This window comes from Anastrepha ludens, chromosome 5 (assembly GCF_028408465.1).
Source record: "Anastrepha ludens isolate Willacy chromosome 5, idAnaLude1.1, whole genome shotgun sequence".
NCBI lineage: Eukaryota > Metazoa > Arthropoda > Insecta > Diptera > Tephritidae > Anastrepha > Anastrepha ludens.
This window is the reverse complement of record NC_071501.1, coordinates 114,980,301-115,004,924: the sequence shown is the minus strand read 5'-3', so window position 1 is coordinate 115,004,924 and position 24,624 is coordinate 114,980,301. Positions and strand designations below refer to the sequence as shown.

Here is a 24,624-nt window from a genome sequence, read left to right as displayed (position 1 = left end):
ATTACGGCGCCACAAATTTGCATTATCTCTCGAGCTCACATGCAATTACATGAGCCAGTACCATTGTAGACTCAACGTTCTTCGTTGTGCATTGCAAAGCTTTTACTTTTGCAAGTAGAATTGTTTCCTACCTAACAGACTCATACACATACACACACACCCTGATGCACAAGAGCTACGCAAAAATTGTCATAACAATGAGTATGGCAAAGCTTTTTGCGGTCCGCACAATCAATCGTACTGAGTACTGAGTGTGTTGATTTTCTATCCCACTTCGACTTGCGGCACGTTATGGAAAACGTTCTGTGATGCTGGCGTTGCGCCTGCTCGGCTCACGTGTACCGAACACGTGCGCACGTTTGGGTAGCTAAGTAAACTGGCTACAGCGGCAGCAGCAAATCATATACATACTCGTACTAACAAAGCTGGCTATTACTTTGTTGCTTTATGTGTTGTTGTAATGTGATAATTTTTTGTTTGTTTTCAATTACTGGTGGAGCTCGGCCGCTGGGCGGACGGCAGACGAAATTGACATTGATTGCTAGCACAGTGCGCTTAACAAAAGGTGTTTATTCAATACACAATATCAATAGGAATTCGTCGTTGTGCCGTTAACGATGCAAAGCGATAGCCGAAGTTGTAATGGCTTCGTCAATGGGTGAGGGTGGTCAGTTAGAGATTGGCACACAAGCGCTCTTGCTACATACATACGTATGTATGTGTGAATGAGAATGTTGTAGGGTGCTCTCAGCTATCACTTTCTAAATAAATGCATAGCATCGCATGGCAGTAAGCTACAATAGTCGATTGATTGAAGTAAATAAGTGTTATATTTTGACTTATTTAGAATCATCGTCATCATCAACTCTATCACTGAGTCCACTATAGCTTCGAAAATTAAACGAAAGTAGTATCACTAAACTTCCACGGAGCCTCCTCTGCGTGGGATTTTATCCACTATACTATGGAACCTCGTGCTGAACAAATTTTTGTTTCACACAATGCCGAAGTTGTTGCGTACGCAGGTGATATAACAAGGGCTGATCATGAGAAAATTCTTATCGATTGCTGCAATCTGCATTTAACGGGCCGGCTAAATTGACAGATACTGTGTGCTAAAGATTTTCTTGGACACTCTATCCATTTATAGCACAGGTATTTGAGTTATTTCGCTGCCAAGAGTAACCCAAGGCTAAGCGGACCTAACAGGTTACGTTTGGTGGACAAGGATCTTGCCTCTATCTTAAACAGAGAAAGGGAGGAGCATCTCTAGAAGAATTATATCTCAAATCACGCTAATTCACTTTGCTCATAACTTCTATGTTGACTTCCATGACAGCAGCAAAGGCGTTCAATTGGTAACGACCAACTCGAAATGTGTTCAAGAGTGTCGAAGTTGCATAAAATCTCTTCGACAGCATAATATCCATATTTACTGCATCCTAGGACATATTGGTGTTTCGGGAAGTGATAAATCAGACGAGATCGCTAGGAAAAAGTCTGAGGTAGTCCTTAAAGCCTAAAAAGCCTGGCTCAGTTTCTAGTTTTTAAAAGTTGTGTAAAAGCCAGAGCTGCTGCTAACAGCAGGAGCTGAACTAATCTGAATACCTGTAGAGTATTGTGTTTTTCTACCTCAAAGAACATGAAGATCACTGAGGCTCTCAACAATTAATGTACGACTTGCCCCGCTAACACGAACTGACTACTGGACTATTGGCGACATTGTCACCCTCGATTCGATAGAAGTTGTAGATGTGAGAAGAAATTAAAAGCTGTTCAAAGCTTTCTATGGGAAAGATTTTTAATTTCCGTTCACATTTTAATTTATTGCAGCTTTTAGGAAATTCTATAATTGACTATTGACTATAATTTATGGGGTCACACCAGTCTAGGTTAGGTTAGGTAGTGGTGGCTGATCTGTAAAAAGGTCTCACTCAGGCCTCTAGGCACCATTGTGTTACCAGTGCTATGGATTTGGAGTCGAATTATTACTTTATGTAATTCTTCATGAACCTCTTCGCGAGTCACATTTGTTGAGTCCCTGCCACTGAGTCAAAGAGTAGGGCAGTGGCAAAGTTGGTCTTCCACAGTATTCCTGGTTACACGCATCGTTCTGGACTAATTCCATTTTGGATGCGTGATATGGGGTGAGACAGTGTCCCGTCAGTACTTCAACCAATATTTTGCAGTCCTTTCTAGAGAGTGATAACATAAAATTTGTAGCTTTCGCATTCCAAGTTCTTAGCATAATTTTCCGCAAGTTTTGTACGAGGTTGAGTTTTCCATATCGATTGCTGCGATTCAAAGGCGATTTCCTCATTTACTTATAGTTCCGATTTCAGAAAGGCGAGTAAGGGGTACATTTCTGACCTGCTCAACCTCGGCAAGCAAATAACGTCCATGGCAAGCGCAACGGCTCTCTCATTTTCTTCCATTCCTTTGTGTTCTGGTATACAGTAAATAGTGACCTGCCCATTTTCGCAGAGTTCATTCATTTTACATCTAATAGCTCCTTGGCTAGCAATGAAAATGTTTGTCCGTGTATTAAAAGGGGTTAATTCCAAAGCTAATTAAGCTGCTTTTGTTGCGGCATAGATCTGTGCTTGAAATATACAACAGTAATTAGGGAGCTTGAAAGATTTTTACAGATCAAATTGCGGAGAGTCCAGAACGAGAAAAGGTTATTATTTTGGGCACATGAAAAAACGATTTGAAGTTCTTAATACATAATTAAAAACATCAAAGGGTCGAATGGAAATTTAGATTTAACATATAAAGAGTAGGCGTGGTTTTTATCCTATATGAATAATAATTATGTCGGTTATAGAATCAATCATCAAATTCGTCTTTAAATAAAATTTTTAATCACTTTTAAACTTTCACAGCAAACGGCAAGGTTAGGTTAGGTTTGGCAGCCGCATCGCACATAGAGACTGCGGTACCACTTAAACCACGAAATGCGTCCGTTGTGAGCCGCAGACGCTGGGCTATATTTCCCTTTCCATATTGAACCATCCTGAGCTTTTGACAATGCGTATAAGGTTGTTGATACCTAAAGTGTATAGGTTATCTATATTCATTAAGAAGTATAATCCTAAATATCGCCTAATCTCCTTGCATGATTTCCTATGAGATGATGTCGTGTGAGGTCCCCTACTAAGGTCCTAATTTGAAGTCTACTCAATATATTTCTACTCAATAATATTCTTGGACAGACGTAGATTTAGCCTTGGCCATGTTTGCCAAGCAATTTCACAGGTTTTGGCACTAATCCATCTTTGATTTACAGAACTGATTTGTGCGTTCATAACAAGAATCTTACAAGTTGCGAGAGGTACCCCGATAAAATTACTTATGCTTGGCATACAGATGGCTCCTCTTGCAAGTTGGTCAGCCCTACAGTACCCTGTTATATCTCTATGACCTAGAACCCAGCATAAGATAATAAGATATTGTTTGGTCATCTCATTAAGAGATTGGCGACAATCTAAGACACTCCTTTATGTTATTTGGAATGAATCCAGGGCCCGTAGGACAGCTTGGCTGTCTGATAGAATGCAGATATCTGTGGATGATTTTCTGTCGATGATATTCTGTTTATCTCTAACCATTTTAAGGCTTCATGAATAGCATTTATTTTCGCTTGAAAGACACTACAGTGATCCGGTAGCTTAAAGGATGCACTGATAGAAAGTTCTTCGCAATATAACCCTGATCCTACACTGGTGTTAGATCCGTCCGTGTAGATCTTAACGAGTGTGTTTCGTGATGGATATTCTTCAAGTCATTCCATTCGCTGAGTATTTGCAGAAGAGATCTGAGGTTGGCAGATGTAATATGATATCCACGCCACATATTGCTAATTCCGCTGATTTATGCACCTTATTTAATAAATTACAATAGGTTTTTTCTGCATAACACACCACCAGACCACATTTCCGTATTGAAGCATGGGTCTGACGACAGCAGTATAAAGCCAATGAGCAACCTTAGGTTTAATTCCTTGCAGGCATAAAAAGCTAGGTTCGCTTTCTTAACTCTTTCTAAGATGTTTGACTTCGAAGTCAGTTTCCTTTCTATGTTTAGTCGCAAGTACTTGGTTTCTTTCGAAATCACAAGAGCTTCCCCCTTGAGCATAATTGGACTTAGCTGAAGGATTCTGTCTGTGATTAGTTGTTTTTTGCCTGGGTTGACTTCAGACCCACCTAGAAAGTCTCATATATATAGAGCATTTTCTATTAGTTCTCTTAATGTAGATACAAATTTACCAGAGACAGCAATAACAACATCATCGTAAGCGTAAGCTATCACCTTGCAATCCACCGATTCCAGTATTAACAGAAGTTTATTTACAACTACGTCACATAAAAACGGTGAGAGAACTCCACCTTGCGGTGTACCTCTACTCACCAAGCTCCTGAGTACCGATTCTCCTAGAATCGCTTCAATGATTCTGCTATTTAGCATTTTGTCAATGAAGCCAACCAATCCCAATTCTACCCCAAGACCAGTGAGTGCTGCAGTGATTGCCTCCCCTTCAACATTGTTAAGGCTCCTTCAATATCAAGAAAAGCTGCTAAAGTAAATTCCTGTTTGCCCAATAAACTCTCTGCCGTGTAAATAATGTTATGTAGAGCTGTCTCTACCTATTTCCCTTTCGTATAGGCATATTAGCAAACGAGCAAAATTGGTATACTGCCAAGAAGATACAAAACTTTTGTCTTCTCGTACCTGTTCATATATTTAAATGTATAAAAATATAATATATGTATTTCGTAGGCCGATAGCCTTAGCTGCTAGCAGCGCCTTTCGTAATTTAATGAACTATTCATACTTATATTTCTAATAAATAAATAAATAAAAAATAAGTAAAGGGTGTTTTTTTAGAGGTTAGGTTTTCAAGTTGGCACTACTTTTTTCGTAGATGGTCTTTTTGACAGCTGTCACTTGATTTATGCTCAGTTTGGTTTGCCATTTCATAATGAATAGACTTACACCTGAACAACGTTTGCAAATCGTGCAAATTTATTACGAAAATAATGGTTCGGTTCGCGCGCTGCGTCCAATATTCGGTCGACATAATCGTCCATCAGAGTCACTAATTCGATTAACCATGGATCGGTTTCGCACCACGTTTACTCTAGTGGATAATACGCATCCTCAGAGACGTCGTACAGTGCGCACCGAAGACGCTATTGCTGCTGTGGAGCAGAGTATCGAAGAAGACCCGAATGAGTCCATCCGCCATCGCGCGCAGCAATTGAAGATGTGCCCATCCACTTTATGGAAGATTTTGCGGAAGGATCTTGGTTTGCGGGCTTACAAAATCCAACTCGTGCAAGAATTGAAGCCGAACGACCATCAAGCGCGTCGCACGTTCGGTGAATGGGCCCAAAACGAGATGGCCACCGATCCCGATTTTCACAAGAAAATTTTGTTCAGCGATGAAGCTCACTTTTGGTTGAATGGGTATGTCAATAAGCAAAATTGTTGCATTTGGAGTGAACATAATCCACAAGCCATTGCTGAGACGCCGTTACATCCTCAAAAAGTCACTGTTTGGTGTGCTCTATGGGCAGAGGGAATCATTGGTCCATATTTCTTTAAAAATGAAGCCGGGCATAATGTTACAGTCAATGGAGAGCGCTATAGAGCCATGATTAATGACTTTTTCGTGCCTGAATTGGACGATGTTGATGTGGACGACCTTTGGTTCCAACAAGACGGCGCTACATGCCATACAGCCAACGCAACAATCGATTTATTGAAGGAAACTTTTGGTGAGCGCATTATCTCGCGCCGTGGACCTGTGGCGTGGCCTCCAAGATCGTGCGATATAACACCGCTGGACTATTTCTTGTGGGGCTATGTGAAGTCGCTTGTCTACGCAGATAAGCCCGAGACGATTGACGTCTTGGAAGAGAATATTCGGCGCGTTATTGCTGACATACGGCCCCAATTGCTGCAAAAAGTGGTCGAAAATTGGGCCTCTCGGCTGGAATTTATTCGAGCCAGCCGCGGCGGCCACTTGCCCGAAATCATTTTTAAAACATAATGGCAAACCCTTATCTTTATAATAAAGCTAAATTATTGGCCATAACATTAAATTACATACGTTTTATTTCATCTTGAAAACCTAACCTCTAAAAAAAACACCCTTTATATAAAAATTACTGGCATTTTTCTTCGTAAACAATAAATCGACATTATTCCATAGTGAATATTAGTCATAGATGAGATAGCACAATCGCTATTTTCAACAAATCTGAAAAAAAAAGTATAGCCCCAGCGCAGTTTGATTGACTGTTTAACCGTCTAATGAATTGCATTTATGAATATTTCCACTAATAAACAAGTTAAGTAAAATGTAAATTTAAAAGCTCATTACCTGCTTAGTTACCAGTTTTTGATATGCTTTAAACTTTAAAGCTTTCCACAGATTCTCACACATAATTTACAAAAGATAGCACTTATTCCCATAAGTAAGTTCGCCTTTTCATTCCACCTCTACTTTTAGAATACAGCCCTGCTGCAGGGTAGCTGCTACTGCAAGCCAAATGCAACTACCCTCGAAAACAAAAGTCAAGAGGGTACTCTTTTGGCGCTAAGACTAACGATATCTATCTTGGCAGAAGGTGCCTGTGATATTATTGAGGTTGCTGAACATTTGTTTTGTAAAATGATCATTTATTTTATTTTAAGCACATATTTTATTGCTTAACTCACTGGCTGTATAGGACCTTTATCAGACCTATCCTCATTTTCGGGATTATAGTCTTGTGAACGGTTCTCGACAAGACTACGCTTAGAAACAGGCTTCTGAAAGTTCAACTTATGGCGCTTATATGTATCAGCAGCGCTCTTAGAAGCACACCTTCTGGTGCTCTGAATATTATTTTCTTCTTATCTGGCCTGGACTGGACTAGACTTTGTTGCTAAACAGAATGCTGGTAACACTACTGCTCGGCTTGCCGCAACTAATCAATGACGCGATTTAGATGTTGAATATTCGGTAATATCACACGGTATGGGTCCAACAAATCTCGTTGATTTTTGCTTAGGTGAACCATATTTGAATAGGTTATTTAGTACTAGAATTTCAGCTAGAGGAGAGTGGATTGACAATATACATACATATATATGTAATTGGCGCGTACACCCTTTTTGGGTGTTTGGCCGAGCTCCTCCTCCTATTTGTGGCGTGCGTCTTGATGTTGTTCCACAAATGGAGGGACCTACACTTTCAAGCCGACTCCGAACGGCAGATATTTTTTATGAGGAGCTTTTTCATGGCAGAAATACGCTCGGAGGTTTGCAATTGCCTGCCGAGGGGCGACCGTTATTAGAAACAACTTTTTCTTAATTTTGGTGTTTCGCCGAGATTTGAACCTACGTTCTCTCTGAATTCCATTCGGCTACGGCGACCGTTTTGACAATACAAGTATAACTGGTCGGGAAAACTGCTTCGGCATCTACTGCAAGAAGCCAAAAGTAAGCGTTTCGGCTCGTCTTCCTAATCAGTGTAGCGTATTTCAGGCAGAAATTCTAGTCATAAATGAGGTAGCTGTTTGTTAGGCAAAAATTTAACTACCTTTAGATAAATCTATATTTATTCTGATAGGCAAGCGGCGATTAAATCTCTTGGTGGGGTTTTCACTAATTCCACCATTGCTTACGAATGCCGAGCATCATTTAACAAGACGAAGAAATATTTCCGCATCCATTTGATGCTAGGGCATAGTGACATACTATACTAGAGAATTGTAAGAGTGGAGAATTAGAGGGAGGGGCGAATTAGAGGGAGAGGGCACTACTACTCGCGTCCCTCTTGATATGAAGATTGAAGACATACCGCCCTCAACCTACAAACTGCGTGGTACAAGTTGCATTGTCACTTCAGCCAACACGAGCTGGGTGGATAGTCTGACATGTAGCGCTACGAAAAAAATTTGGCCAGAATGGGACGTTAGGCGTTTAAAGGCGCTACTCAATAGGTCAACGCAAAACGTCTCTATGTTAGTTGATTTGATCGCAGACAATCACTGTCTCCTAGGTCGAGATGCTTAAATATACCTTATTTCGACAATCAGCTGCAAGAATGAGGAGGAGGAAGACTCTGTTAAACATCCTCTTTGTCACTATCTCGCGTGGCATGCCAATAGGTTTAGACACTTTGGCTCATCGTTCTTGAATGATACTGTTGACTTTAGGAATATAAATGTCAGCCAGATCAGTGGGTTTGCTCTTAAAACGAAATAGTTTAACGAGGCATAGCAGGTGGACTACTGCTGTGGTAGCGCAATGGATCGGCAGCGGTCTAAGTGAGTTGGTTTAAAGATCGACCGCCACTTGCATCTGCCTACCAACCTGCCTTATTGTTTATTGTAAATTTCATTGCTTAATGTACTCGTAAAATTCCGAAATCAACTGAGTACATACAGTCGTAAGTAGTAAACAAAAATGGCAATTAAAAATTTATAACTAAGAGGAATTTAATGGTGTATTCCACTAACAATATATGTATGTATGTATGCTCATTGTAATGACACAACTCTTTGCCCAACCACACAAAGTACAGCTGGCTTGCAAAGTGTTGGCGGCTCCTGACATAATCGTACTAGAGAAAGTAAGGCGGTGCGTGGTTTCAATGCCAATGTCAAAAGCTGAGTAGGTATTAAGAATATCTCGTGAATGTATAAGTATATACTACTCAGAATTATCTCCCCTAGGGCAATTGAATCAATTTCCGGAGTACACTTTTTTATGAACAGTGCAGACGGGATGATTTTAAAAAGATTTGAGTTGGTGACTCATTGTGATGCCCAACAAAGACTTTCCCAGTACAATTCCTATAAGAGCTTAAGCCGTCTCCAATTATCCAGATCCTCAAAGAAGTGATGTCCCAGAAATCTGAAGCTCATTATTCAAAGTGCTAGGCATTCTGCACAGGAAGTGTTGAACAGACTTTAACTTTTCATCGCTCTGGCGTCCAAATCACCGATAGTCCTGTAAGGCATTAGTATGGAGAGCCGGGGAGCGGCTTCTAGCCTTCTTCTCAGCTACTGAAAAAATTCAGCGGAGCTTGTAAGCATTGGATCGGGCCTTTAAGTCGGGTCTCTGAGGTGCATTTCAGCCATTGAAAAGCCGCTCATAAAAACGATCTGCTGTTCAGAGGATGGATTATCTATAGATGCTACCATTTTTATCATAATGCCACAAATTAGAGGAGAAGATTGACCAAACACCTATTCAATTAATGATTTCACTTCAAGTAAAATTATAGAAATTTTTATTTTGAGCAAATTAATCATAACAATTAAACTAAATCCTCTCTTTGAAATGATTTAGAATGCATATGCCCTTGCCATAAACAAGCTACGCTCCACTATGTTGTCGCACCCACTCGCGCGCGTATTGGACACGAGAATACACACCAGGATAATCGGGTTTGGCGCAGCCATAACCCCACGACACCACACCCACCAGCACACCATCTTTGCTAATTAGCGGACCACCTGAATCGCCCTGGCAGGCATCTTTACCACCTTCCAGATAACCGGCGCAAATCATACGCTCAGTAACACCGCCAAATTTTTTGTACTTCTCGGAGCAGAGATCTTGATTGAAAAGTGGCACCTCGGCTTGTCGCAACCACTGACGTGATTCGCTCGCATTTTGCGTATTACCCCAACCGGTCACATAACAAATATCGCCATCCATGAATTCGTTACTCTCTTCAGGTAACTTAACCGACTTTTTATTCTCCGAAAATTGAATTTCTTTTTCAAGACGCAGCAACGAAAAATCATAGTCCACATTGGAGAAATTGAACTTTTCATGTTGAACAATCTCTTTGACACGTAGCAATTGCCCACCACTGGAGGCTTCCGAGGAGCCAATGCGCACCTTTAGTTGTTGGGCATTTTTCCCACTGAAAATATGAAGAGGAATAAGAATTTGGTTTTAAAATTTGAAATAATGGAAAGTTGGTGGCAACTTACTCAGTGCAATGAGCGGCTGTGAGCACCCAGCGGGGCTAAGAAGAAGAGAAAAGTAGAGTTTCATTAAAGTAAGCTAAGTAATTGTAATTAAAATAATTTAGATTAGACGAGTTGCTCTATAAAGATGGCTCTCGAATATTACCCTACACATTTCTCAAGCATCGCTTTGTTTTAGTAATCATTGGCCCAGAGCTCGTTCTGCCACTCCTTTCTGCAGCCAACAAAGCCACGGTTAGCAAACGGGTTACTTCAATCCACAAACGAGTTTGGTAGGCTGAAAGGGTGCAGATGGACAAAACTGATGTTACTGGTCATGTCCGACCGACTGTCGCAGATCCTCCTATCATTAAGCAGAAGGGACTGTAGGCAGCTGATTGGACTGATGACGGGCAGTTCACTCTGCCCAGCATGTGGATGGGAGGATGAGATGGCGGACCACACAATACGTCTACCCCGCGCTCGCTCGAATCAGCCTGAGGTCTTTGACACTGATATGTTAAGAAGCTTGGCTCCTTGGTGTCACAAGATCTACTCAGATTTCTTCGGGGGCCGGGTAGATTTAAAGAAAATTAGAAAGGGAACCCGAGTGCAGTACAATGGACTTAATGTTGTCTGAGTGCTGTACTTGCTAGTTGTCCCAACAAAAAAAGAAAATTACCGCAAGCTCTTCAACAGAGACATTCCTCGGAGAGAGAAGAGATACTGTCTTAGTGCCCTTCAAGAAGTAGCTGCTTATAAATCTGAAGAGAGGTTTTAAAGAAGTTGGTTATTCGCAAACAAATGTGATCCTGCTAGAATCATAGCCATAGTCAAGTTTCCTTTGAGCTTTCTCGTGAGAAGTGAATATTCGCTTTTGTTAATCCTCTACTTTTTCATTGAAAATTCCGGCCAAAGTGTGCTCGATACTCTGCTCTTGCAAAGGTTGTTCCATTAGCGGGTGGAAGCTCTTTGAGTATTCTTCGTCAAAGGAAAACTAAACTATTGTTTATTTGAATTCTTCCTATTGAGTTCGCTCACAGCAACTTTCCTACGTTAGTTTGAATCGTCATTTCCGGAAACATGTCTATGATCAGCTGGAGTTAAGCAGCCCTGGATATGAATATGGATATTGACCTGTAAAGCTCTACGATAGTCTGGTAGTATATCCACATAGCAGCAGTTACTGTGAGGAACGTCAGATGATGTGGTAATATCAATTTTTGATCATTTTTCCACTAACACGCCTTTGAAAATGTATCATTCCTAGCCTTTTTAGCATCTCAATTATATCGAATAATAAAACGTGCAAAAACAAAAATTCTTACAGATATGATGACTTACCGCTATAATAGAGCCTCCACATATGTGCCCACCACTTGTCTGCAGAGAAATCTGATGTGGCGCATCTGTAATGTTCACTTCGTAACCGCCAACAATACGTCCGTCAAGCCGTGGTCGGGGTAAGACTACATCGGAGGGTAAAGCATCATCATCCACACGTACCATATTGACTGTTTGTCCCCTCAATGGTTGTGGAATAATGCAGGCTAGAAGATATAGATAAAAAAAAACGATTGGTGGTTAGTTGATTCTGTATTAATACGGAATACTGGAGTATCAAAAACGTATGCTAAACTGCCTGATTACTACTATTCATCTATATTACACCTTATGAGTTCGCCACATCATGGACTCAAAAAAATGATTTAATGGCATTTTTTTAGTTGGGTAGATAAATTCCAGATCTTCACCTATTTTGCGAACCAACCGTCTTTATACTATATACAGAACCAGAACTGCAGCAATGGGAAGCTGGGTTTGAAGATTTCCTGTTCATAGTTTATGGTCGTGCCTCAGATGGAAAGATATAGATATTTACTAGGGAAATTGAGCTTCCTTATGATTTCACTTTTCTATGCGTAATTCTTTAACCGAATCGAAAATAAACAGTTGAGTGCTTCCACAGCTACAACCGCTGCGTTTTTGTCAGAAAAATTGCTCGCTGTCTTTGATGAGGGTCGTACGGTTCATCACGCCATTTAGTAGATCAAATGTTAAAAGTTCTGGCGGTATTTGCGGTGAGCTGTAGTTTTTTGAAGTGGTACCTTATTCGAGTTTCAATATCATCATTCATCAATCAATTTTATTTCTAAGGTTATCCAACACCTCTTGTAATTCGCCTACAATAAAATCGTATATTTTTTCAGTGAGTCGAAAAGGCTTTATGGCGTACTTTAGCCGTAAAGTTTCTTTGGTTAACAAACCTTCAAAATAATAATCAATATGCATGCATTTCCACAGATTCCTTTGCAATTATCAGCTGACTTCAGCATAAAGTCTACAATATTTTCTCCTTTTAAGATTTTAAAGATTTCGGGAGCATAGCATGGGAATTGGAACTAGACGTGATCAACATCTTCTTCCTTCTCAATGCAGATTGAACAATTCGAGAACTGTCGCGACCAAATCTAAGGAAGTATTTTCTAAATAGGAAAGGAATTGAGTTAGGTAGTATTTGGTTTCCACATGGTTACTTTCTAACCGGGTGGGTATTAACTCATGTGTCCATCTACCCTTCGGTGATCTGTTTAACCGGTCTTGCCAGTGGGCAATCGAACGACGCCTTTCTTCTGCTGCAATCCCTTTATACTGTCTTCATTTCTTTTGCCAAAATGTCAACCGGAATTAGTCTTGCAATGACGAAGGAAGGGAAATTATATGGAAGCCGCTAGTAGGCCGCGAGCCGATAGATGGATATTCGTTTTCTTGAATAGCTGTTTATGTTCAATGCATCAGCCCGAGCTGACGACCCTAGTATGTGTATAAGTTAGTGATCTTTTGCTACGGCTAAGAAAATTTTAATCCAGAACTACTATAATCCTAAATATTGTCGCCATATAATTTTTTTTGGAAAAACTTTTTTAATTAAAAAAAGTTTAAAAACGATATCATTTAATTGGTATATCACAAACTGAATAACCTAGGATTTCACACTCAGGGTTACGCTGATGACCTAGTAGTTTATGTATTAGGCTGGCATGAGGAAACCATTTCGGATCGCATGCAGCAAGCCCTTACAATAATAAACAAATGGTGCACGGAAAAAGGGCTCTCCATCAACCCATCCAAAACAACTCTTGTACCGTTTACTAGGAGAAGGAACATAAATCTCAAATGTCCGACCCTTAATAGAACAACACTTGAACTCTCCACAGAAGCGAACTATCTTGGCGTTAGTCTTGACAAAACGCTTACGTGGAACTCCCATATTGAGAGAGTTACTTCAAAAGCCACAAGGGCATTCTTTGCCTGTACAAGGCTTTTTGGCAAGACATGGGGACTAAGCCCTAGAATGACCTTCTGGACATTCACCACAGTTGTAAAACCCATAGTCACTTATGCATCATTAGCATGGTGGCCCAAGGTCAAGCAAAGAAAGGCGGCAAACGAATTAAGCAAACTGCATCGCCTGGTATGTGTTGGTATTACAGGGGCTATGAAAACGTGTCCCACGGATGCATTGGGTGTGCTCCTGAACATACCACCGCTTCCAATTCTAATTGAAAGGGAAGCTCGCTCGAGTGCCTTAAGACTAAAAGGTATATCTGAACTTAAAAGTGGGGATATGAAAGGACATTTAAAGATCTTAGAAGACTTCCTACATAGTCCCATTCTTCATAGGGATGATATACTATCACCCAAACCAATACTCTTCAGGAACTTCCAAGTTATAATCAATGAACGAACAGACTGGAGAACTAACTCTATCACTTCCAAACCTGGCTCCCAGCTATGGTTTACTGATGGATCCAAATTGGAAAATGGTAGAACAGGGGCAGGAATCAATGGGCCCAAATTCAAAAAATCGATTCCGATGGGATCCTACCCAACTATATTCCAGGCAGAAATACATGCCATTGAAATATGTGTGAGAGAATGCCTTAGAAGGAAAATGAGAGGTACTCACATCTACATACTTTCAGATAGCCAAGCGGCTCTAAAAGCCCTTCTATCAACAACTATCACCTCTAAATTGGTAAATGATTGCCTAAACCTTCTAAATACAATACGTTAGGAAACCTCAACACAGTAACACTATGTTGGATTCCGGGACATGAAGGACATGTGGGAAATGAAATGGCTGATGACCTTGCAAAACAAGGAGCAAATATGCAACTTACTGGTCCTGAGCCTTTCTGTGGACTAACAAAAGGCCACATAAATGAATTCCTTAGGAAATGGGAAGAGAGAAAACTTGCCGCACACTGGCTAAACTGTGCCGGCCAGCGTCAAGCTAAACTATTCCTAAGTCCCAACAAAGGAATATCTGACAAACTTCTCTCACTAAACAGAGTAGATCTGCGTCTTTTAACCGGATACCTTACAGGTCATTGCAGCCTGAGGTATCATCTAAATAATATTGGTCTATCCGAGACCAATGTCTGCCGCTTTTGCGAAATGGACATAGAAAGCTCAGAACATGTGCTTTGTGAATGTCCTGCGTTGGGCAGACAAAGACTTCACCACCTTGGTGGTATCGTAGTATCTCCATGCAATCTTTGGAACAACAAACCCAAAACTGTGCTAAAATTTCTAAAAAGCCTAAAACTCTAGGGTTACAAAATAGGCCTTTCACAATAGATCAACTCTGGTCGCAGTGCGTAATGGCCTTCTAATAATAATAATAATAATTGGTATATATAAAAAAGTATTTAACCTGCTAGCAGATTAGGCAACATTCAACAAACTAAAGCTAACTAAAAACGCAAAAAATAACTTTAAAAAGTTAAAAAATAATATTTAATTATGGTTGGCCAATGTAAAGTATTCCAAAAACAAATTTAATTGGAGTACAATTTTGACCAGCGGTAACAACTTTTGTTGATAACAAACACTTTTAAAATATAAAAAAAAGACTTCTAAGTGGCCCTTGTTTCAAAAGGATTTCCAATTTTTGTCAATACCAAAAATTAAAATTAACTTAACATCTAAAAAATTGTTTTTAAACTTATTTTTTTACTATGTGGATTAGAAGATAGTTAAAAACGCTTTAATTGTAGTGAAAAAAATTTAACAGGGTTGCCAACATTTTTTAATACTAATTAATTGAAAAAAAATTTGCTATGTTGATAGAAATTTGACTTTGAAAAATAACTCAAAAAGTTTTATTCGGAGTATGATTGTGAATAGGGTTGCCAACTAAAAAATTGTTTTTAAACTTATTTTTTTACTATATGCACTGGAAGATAGTTAAAAACGCTTTAATTGTAGTAAAAAAAAAATTGAACAGGGTTGCCAACATTTTTTAATACTAATTAATTTAAAAAAAATTGCTATGTTGATAGAAATTCGCCATTGAAAAATAGCTCAAAAACTTTTATTCGGGGTATGATTTTGAATAGGGTTACCAACATTTTTTTCATGAAAATATTTTAATTGAAAAGCAATTTAAGGAAATTATAAAAGCATGACTTTATGGGGAACAAACGAAGAAGTTTTAAATGAGTCTAATTTTGGGGAAGGTTGCCACCTTATGTTAATAAGAAAATTTTAATTTGCATGCAACTAACAATAATTTTATCAACCAATGGTGCTTAAAAACTCTATAATTGAACTAAGATTTTAAACAGAGCCAACAATTTTAAAATATGAAAAAAACAATATTTAAAGAGACCCTTGTTTTAAGAGGATTGTCAAGTTTTGTTAGTACCAAAAATTAAAATTTACTTAAAATATAAAACAACCGTTTTTGAACTTAATTTTTCTGTATCCACTGAAAGATAATTAAAAAAACTTTAATTTAAGTACAATTTTTAACAGGGCTAACTAACTAACCAGTACTAACTGGCTGACAACTACTTGAAAACCAATTTTGTTATATATGTAGATATATTTTGAAAAATAGTTCAATAGGCTTTAATAGGAGTATAATTTTTAATAGGGTTGCCAACATTTTTTAATACAAAAATTTTAATTAAATACGACTTTATAATTATTAATAAAATGTTGGGTATTAAAATTTAAAAAAGTGTTTTTTTTTAATTTAAAAGTAATTAAACATATTTTTAATTATTTTAAAATTTCATAATAACATTTTTAAATCAATTTTTAGTAATACAAAAATTTTAATTAAGTAACAATTTACGAAATTTATAAAATCCTGACTTGATGGAAAAAAACTTAAAATGTTTTAATTGAGTGTAATTTTGAGCAAGGTTGCCACCTTATCTTCATAGGAAAATTTAAATTCAAATATAATTTAAAATAATTTTATCAACACTGTAATTTAACCGTGATTTTGAACAGTGTTGCCACCTATTGGCTTAATTCTTGTGAAAACACTTTTATTAAGAAAAAATTCCATATAAATTTTGGATCACTGTAAAAAGAGAGGTTTACTAAAGCCACTCCTTCGCACTTTTAATTTCTCCGTTAACAAAAACAATACTGCTGGACTAATTTCAGTACGGCAATAGAAAAAAGATGGAACACTGTATTTAAAAAAACGGCTCACAATCTCCCCAAAACCTTTTCATGCGTAAATTTAATGTCACTTAACAAAGGAAAATAGATGTCCAACACACCTCCAGCACGCACTTCCTGTGTTAATCCACATATAACCAAAGACGTGACAGCTAATAAATATGACGTAGTTCTGCTCATCATGTTTTCCTTTACTATATAAAAACGAAATCGAGAATTCTCTCCACACACGCCAATACTTCTGCACGGATATCGAAGAAAAACTGGGCACTATGCTGAAAAGCCTTACCGCTTTTATAGCGCATAAGCGCCAACAACCACCCAACAAATCTAGATCGCATTTATATCAAACCGTATTTGTTTTCTTTTTTTTTGCTATTGTTGGACGCAACAATCTTGACCGCCCACGGTTTTATAGCCTTATGCATTAGTGAGTTATCTAAACACACACGCACACACACACATTATAGATTAATTTCAACAAGCAGTACTTGACTCGAATTACATTGTTAAACCATTTTGTTGCTTCTGCAAATTGAAATTAGGCCAACAAGACAGAAGCGCAGACATAATGACGAGGGGTTACTCTGTGCGCGATCGTACGGTGTTGACAAAGCTTTAAAGGAGCTGATATGGCGCAGATATGGCTCAGATAAACTAACTAGTTTTTACAAGTGAAAATTAAAGCACTTAACAATAAGCGTTGCGTCAATAGATCCACAATAGTTATAAATTAAGTAAATAGTAAATAGATTTGTATGGCAAAAATATGTGTATTTATATATTACACATGAAATCTATATAATAGAAAGGCAGTTGTATCAAGGCGCCTAGCGGTGGACACAGCTATTAAAAAGCATATTTTTTTTGTTACATTTTTCTACATAAAAAAAATATTATTTTTGATACCGCAATTCATTTATTTTTTATTATTATTTTTTTTTTAATTCAAAAGCACGATTTTCCCCTTTCTGAACCGCAAAAATCAAATCCTTTGAACAATCATAAATTATGCAAACTAAAGTACATGAAATAAATTAATGTTTCTTCCTTGTTTCTTTGTGTTGCAATGAGCCAAACTAATTGACCACATAAATAAAATGGCGTCCAACTTCGACAACTTTATCCTCGGCTTTCATGGAAACTGTTTTCTTTTCTACATCCAACGTAAATACGCCTTCGGTGAGAAGAGATTTGCCTGATTTGTAATCTTGGAATTTCGGCATTTGGCGTGGTCCAAGCAAAGGATCATCGTAGCGCCAAATTTGGAGCGTGGACAAGTCAGCTGTAATGCAAAAAAAAAACATATTATTAAACAAAATTTTAGACTTTTTAAAGTAAAAATGAAGCTCGACAGTTCTGCAACTCAATCACACCAAAAAGTTGCGGTTTTGTTGTTGGGTTTGTAGCAGATTACTAAACCCTATCAGTGCAATGTAGCTGCCAGTCGTCTTCGTCTAGCTCACCTAACGGTAGCCCCAGAAAGCGTGCTGTTTCAACAGGTTGGGCACAGAGGGAAAGAAGTGTCAGATGAGTGGATTTTGAGGGGCATATGAAAAGGTGCTTAGTATCGTGTGAAGTGCCTTCACACGGGGGACATATGTTGGGTATGTCGGGGTCAATTCGGGATAGGTAAGAGTTTAGCCTGCTACAGTATCCAGAACGTAATTGTGTCAAGGTTACGTGGGTCTCTCGGGATAGCTGGAGCTTCTCATCTGCTGTGGGGGTGGTTCGACTCCGATTACGGCATTCGGGGGTCGGGAGTTTAGGAAGGTGATAAGTGTGTCGTTGAGTGTATGTCTAAACACTGTCCGGTCCAGTAGTTGTCGGTTAGTTTTGTCCTGGATTTCGTCGGAGTAGTCGAAGAGATGCCTGCTGATGTGCCTGGGAGGCATCTCAGCTTAAACAGGTATCTACATGGGTGAAGCCTACATTAGCATCCGAGTAGAAACTGTTTACTGCATCTTTTGCATCTTTGTCTCATTATGTAGATGTTGTAGGGGGGGCATCAGGAGGCAACCCGTGGTTGTCCCAATAACAGTGTTTTGGCATGTCTTTGTTCACAGCGTATCACTACTTTCAGGCGACGAGACAGAGGCATCGTAATTTAGAGCCGACCGGCTAATTCCTTTAAATGTAGCAACATTTCTTTGTCTTTGTCCCAAGTACTGCCGGCTAGCGATTTGAGAACTTTGTTGCTGTTTTAGACTTAAGTAGCAATTGCGGTTGTGTGCGCAGAGAAGGGGACTGAACTTTCAAAAGGCACTTCCAAAATTTGTTTTCTCGATTACTTTGGCATCCTAACGAGCATTGACAGCACTTGTAGACTTTACCTTTAAAGCTTAGCAGCTTGGCAAGCTTTTCAGTTAACTGCTTCACCGTGTCGCCCTCGCAAATAACGCCAGTCACTTGAAACAGCCCTGAACGCTCCACAGGATTCGTCAATTCGACGGTGATATTAGGCGTAACCGAAAACACTATGAAGGGTGAGCCAGGACGCACTTCTTCGCGCGTCTTTTCAGGCGCGCTCGGATCATCGGTGTATTTTATTTCTATGGTATTCACCTAAACAAAATAGCGAAGAAAATAAAGTTAGGTTATGTTTTACGAATAATTTAATATTTCCAAGCTACATACATTCAGCGTGTTCTTGAGATAGTCCAGATTGTCAAGCAGCACCTGTCGTTCATCGAACTCTAAATTGATAGCCAGCGCCTCTACACCTTTACCGCTCTCCACTTTCTCGCGTATCATTTGCGCGAATGGCATCACCCGCTTCATGAATTTCTTGAGCTCCTCCTTCTGCTGCAGCGTTGCCGCAATAATTTTGTTTTCCGGCAGCTTTCCATGCTTGTTGTACAATGTACGCAGCGTGTCGAGCACACAACATTGCCATGGCGGGTAAGTTTTGGCCACCCACACCAAAGCGCCGTACGGCTTCACGCTAGTCGGATCCACTGCTTTCTCCTTGCCACCCTTGCCCTTCACTTGCAGCAAGTTCTTCAAGTTAAGGCGGAAGGCGTGTGCTGACTCCATGAGATACTCGGAACATTTAATATCAATCTCATTGATTTCACCCACTTTCGGCCAGCGCGCATGCATTATGGATTCCTTATTGCCCAACAGACCCCATACATAGTCGGCGACATGCGGACAAATGGGCGCCATTAGCAATGCTTGACGCCGTATGAACTCAAGCACCAACTCCTCGTGCATGTCTTGAGCGCCGCAAAGTTCACGATATTTGTCACGCGCCAGCTGTAACTCATAGAACCCAGTACGCAAGGCTTCTTTGAACAACATTTTGCGGTAATTCTCATCCGTTTCACACGTTTTCAGATTCATTTCACTGATGAACACCTTGTCGTTGAACGTGTCAGGTGCGCCCTTGCGGAGCAGTGTACGTGAGGCCAACATCTCTTTCACCCACTCTATAAAAGTGTAGAGTCGTAGAATGCCTGCATCTGCGGTGCTTTCAACAAAGTTTGCATCGTCCACACTATCGCCAGCATCGGCCAGACAAAGTCGCGTGCCATCCGCCGAAAATTTCTCAACAGCTTCGTAGAGTGTAAGGAAATTGCCACTCGATTTCGACATTTTTGCGGAATTGAGTTGCAGCAGGCCGTTAACACGTGTACCCAACGGCCACTTGCTCTCGTCCTTATCCCAAATGGCAGTGTGGTTGTACAGCATGAAGGTTAGATGATTATTGATTAGATCTTTGCCACTGATACGTAAATCTAATGGGTACCAGTACTCGAACTCACGGCGCAGAATGTCGAGTGACTCCTTCTTTACTGGCAGCTTGTCGGAATAGGGTGTTTCTTTGAAGAAAATATAGTCCCACACCTCGGGTGTCATAACCTTTGCAGTGATGCCTAAACTTAAAAGTTATTTAATAGATTGTCACATGAAAAATGTACGCTTTTAAGAAATCCAATGATTTCTTCTTACCCAATGGACTCGGTTTTTCGCCTCTAAATGAACCGTCTTGCAGCAGATGCACAACTGTATAAAAAGCCATGTAAATGGTTGAATCCGAGAGCGACTCAATGAGCCATTGGTCGTCCCATGGCAGCCTGGTGCCCAGACCATATGTACGTGAGCAGGCGTATTCGTGCAACCAATTCAGACACGCCTCGAAATTATTGCGTGCCTCTTCGTGGTATAATTCCATGCTGTCCAACCACTTCTTGGTTTTCGCCTGCCACTCAGGTTCTCCGTAGTTCAAATACCACTGATTACAAAGTGCTACTACACACTGATCGCCGGAACGCGATATGATCATCTGCTCTGGTTCATAGTAGACCTCCGCTTCATTTGCAGCCACAAGCTTTTTCTGCAAGTCCTTCTTAATGTCTTGCACTTTGCGCCCAGCGAACTCGCCAACCAAAAGTACACCATCATAAAAACCTTTAGGATATTAAAATTGCACATGATCATCAATGGCAATCAAGAAATATTTACAATGGGATACCTTTTAAGTAACAAAGCTCTTTCGCCTCAGCTAATTTATCTTTGTCATTTTGTGATTGTATTTTGAATTTGTCATAGGCATATACAGCGCAGGTCTTGCCCAATGTGGGTACTTCTATGATAGGTACTGGCGCAAAAGGAAGCACCATCTCATCCTTGATGCCATACTTTTGGCGGAAAGCTTCTTTTTTCTGCAAATCTACTAAAGCCGCATAATCGTCAGGCGAATCAGACGGCACAGACGTTACAACACCTGTACCCTTGTCTTCCTTAATCGATAACATTGGCAGTGTATAGATGACTTTGTGTGATGTCATTGGCGCAGCTAATGGTATGCCCAACAGTTCCTGTCCGGTTAACTCGGCAATCTCTACTACTTTACCTTCCTCAGCAGTAAATCCCTGGTATGACATATTGCGCGCTGCGCGGCGTGTACTAATCCAAACCTCATTCGAACGCGTCGTTACCCAAGCAATATATTTAATGTCAGGATGCAGCCAGCAGTTAGTTTGACCGTACATAGTCTCTGGACGAAGCGTAGCAGCCACCATAAATATAGGATCAGTAACAGCACTAAAATGTTTGAACTTTTTTACTTAAAACTGTATAAAAAAAAATGTATTACTAAATATTAAACTTACCTCAACTTCGCTGGTTTCTCAAGCACCTTCATTTTGATTAAAGTGTACTCTTGCGCGCCTACACCTTCGCCGGACGCGCGATCGTGATCCATGCATGGTTGCCCATCCTTGGGCGAGTAAATAGTGTAACGCTTTCCATACATCACTTTGCCGCTATTTTTCAAGTGCAGAAATTGCCAACATACAAAGGAGTCAAAGAATGGATTGGCATCGGTTGTGATGAAAGTGCGTCTAAAGTCCACCTAGAATGGAAGTATGTTAGACTATCTGGTAGCAAGAGTACAGTTTCATCATTTACATGTAATCCTAGTTTCTTGAGATCTTTGATGGCTAACGGCGGGAAATACTCCAACCAATACTCCGCCTCTGCGAAATTCTTAATCTCTTCATCGTTCAATCCAAGACTTTGCATAATCTGCCACTGATATTTGGCCGATGCTGTTTTTGCTACAGCTTTGCTCTTCTTGCCTTTCGACTTATCTTTGGGTACGTCGCCTTGTTGCTGTTCTTGCACAACTGCTGATGCATCATCGGCTGGAAACTTCGGGGGATAACCATAATCTTGCAACTCACGCTTCAACTTGTCGGCACACGCCTTGATGGGCATGCCAGTGCAGTGAAAACCAAATGGCCATAATACCCGCCGTCCTTTTAGACGCTGGTAACGCACTGCGAATTCAGCTTTGGAAAGCGAGAAAGTATGACCCAAATGGAGACGGCCATTCATGTAGGGAAATGGAAAGGTGACATAGAACTTTTCATCCAAACGTTGTCGTGGTTCAAGTGGCGCATCCGCTTCATGTATATGTTCCTCTTCCCATCGCTTTCGCATATCATTCTCGATTTGTTGTAGATATTCCACCTTAAAGGTGCCCTTTCGCTCCACATTTGCCTGTGATTTAATACATAAATTAATAAATTGAATAAACCGTGAATCATTGCGTAGAGCTGCCCATATTGCGTCAGATTTCATGTGGCTTAGAAGCGGCATGACATGCGCCGAAGACACTTTATTTGCATATTCGACGAACAAGTTTTTGTACTTGGAATTGCGCGGCTTACCATTTTGTTTGATTTGCAACGTCTTCTTATTGGAATTTGATATATTTACTCGAACCACCGAAGATAATGCACAACGTTGATGAAAACTGCAACGTGTTCCCGACAGCAACAAATAAAAAGAAACAATTTGACAGGTTTAATTCGTGTGTAAATGTAGCTGGCATCGCGGTGCCAGAGGCGTAGTCACTACAAAAACCGTTTGATATTTTCATACATTTGGGGGAACGTTTAGTATAATGCAACACGCTTGGAAAAAAAAGAATGCAAAGGGAGGTTAGAGGTGTGCATCGGCATCTTAAAACTTAAAACCGCACCCTCCGGAGGCTTATAGTTTTTAAGTAATTTATTGTTAAAGTTATATGATTTAGCAAAAAGGTGGTGTTGCCAGACACCCAAAATAAGCGAAGTACGCATGCATGGACATTCAACGGAAGGTGTTTGTGAATATACAGTATTTTTTGTTTAAGTTTAGAATTGAGAAACATTTTTGAAAATATAGGCAGCAGGAAATTGGCAATAAAAACCACGCAATTATCTGGATTACGTTATATACGTGTATAACTCACCGAAACTTGAAGAGAATGATAAAAGTTAACACAAAAAATAGTAATGTAACTGAAAACCAAAAGGCACGGTTCACCACATAAATGTATTTTATTGCTTCGATAAGCTTTACAAAGGGGTATTTGTAATTTTTTCGTATACAATTCTTTTTCGCATGGGCGGCCTATGAATGCGCTAAAAAAATGACTCTCATCAGTCCAACACCAGCTATGGATGGAGACAGAATTTTTGTATGGAACTCCTCTCCACCTGAAAACCATTAAACCAAAAATGAAAACGTCATATGCGCGTGTGTAGTATCATCAACACCGAATTGGAATTCTTTGTTCATGTTTTTATTTTCATTTGCAAACATCCGATAATCCGGCTGTTGTCAATTCAAATGAACTGTTATTCTCGTTTAAAATTTAAAAGTGATGATATTGATAAATGCATTTGCATTTGATTTTTATAGAAATATTTCGAGTATTAGTACAAAAATTACTAAAAAACGCGTGTGACGATATTTAGAAAAAAAAAATTATAAATGTGCCAAACTATAGTGAAATTCCCGATGGCACTTTGAAAGCAAATAATTGCAAATTTCCAAAATTTTGTGAGTTATAATGGTTTTTTCTAAACCACTCCCTAGATTCTCCACCAAGTTTCATTAAATAAGTCAATATACTCTGTCTAAAATTACACTAAACCCTACCCCGCAACTTTTTTAAAAACTGGATTAATTTAAATCAAACTTTGTGTTAAGAGTTCTCATAGCTTTTTTAACTACGATTAATACTTTTACACGACTATTTCGACTAACTTGTAAGCAGATAAATTAAAACCAGTTAGACAACGCTCCTCATTATGTTTTGTAGAGGGTAGAAAACATTGCAATTTTTCCTGGTCGAGTGCAACATGCTGAAGAAGCGCATGTAACTATAAGTCTGTTGGGTAGAATAAATGCAACATTATTACGAGAAAAGAAAACGCTAAAATTTAAGTTCTGAAACTATTATAAAGGACCAAAAGAGATGTTTTCGAAAAAGTTCCGTTTTTTCAATATCTAATAAGCCCTGATAATACACGTTCAGGGAAAAGCGGAGTAGTCTCGTAGAGGATGGTTTAGTGAATTACTTCCTAAACTATTCACAATGATCAGATTAAGCCGACGTCAGCTAACTAGATTTTACTAGACTAACTTTGTAGAAATTAAATTGCTATTTCATACAATTAAAATTACGTTATCGAGGTTAGAGACAATTTTAATCAGAGGCGGAAAAAACGGTTTAACATATGCACACCGATATATTTAGCTCCAACAAACAGAGCAAAATAACAAATTCGAAAATAAATAAATTTGGGGTTTTGTCAGATGTGGCATCATTATGGAATTCAGAATATTCGAATTTCGAGTATACCTACAGTAGCGAACAGCT

The 24,624-nt window shown here is 39.4% G+C and overlaps 2 protein-coding genes across 2 annotated transcripts; both read right to left on the bottom strand.

Annotated features, from left to right (window-relative positions):
* Window positions 1–9,303: 9,303 nt before the first annotated feature.
* Window positions 9,304–17,101, bottom strand: LOC128862792 (trypsin-1). Its single transcript, XM_054101531.1, has 4 exons — window positions 16,565–17,101; window positions 11,322–11,527; window positions 10,002–10,036; window positions 9,304–9,931 (listed from the first exon to the last, which is right to left on the bottom strand). Exons 1-4 carry the CDS (start codon window positions 16,644–16,646, stop codon window positions 9,376–9,378), a joined length of 879 nt encoding a protein of 292 aa, XP_053957506.1. The 5' UTR covers window positions 16,647–17,101; the 3' UTR covers window positions 9,304–9,375.
* Window positions 17,102–17,249: 148 nt separating this feature from the next.
* On the bottom strand, window positions 17,250–22,774 carry LOC128862791 (leucine--tRNA ligase, cytoplasmic). The gene is made up of 8 exons (XM_054101530.1): window positions 22,643–22,774; window positions 21,879–22,472; window positions 21,581–21,822; window positions 20,941–21,512; window positions 20,418–20,876; window positions 19,101–20,341; window positions 18,797–19,028; window positions 17,250–17,748 (listed from the first exon to the last, which is right to left on the bottom strand). Exons 1-8 carry the CDS (start codon window positions 22,643–22,645, stop codon window positions 17,543–17,545), a joined length of 3,549 nt encoding a protein of 1,182 aa, XP_053957505.1. The 5' UTR covers window positions 22,646–22,774; the 3' UTR covers window positions 17,250–17,542.
* Window positions 22,775–24,624: the final 1,850 nt, after the last annotated feature.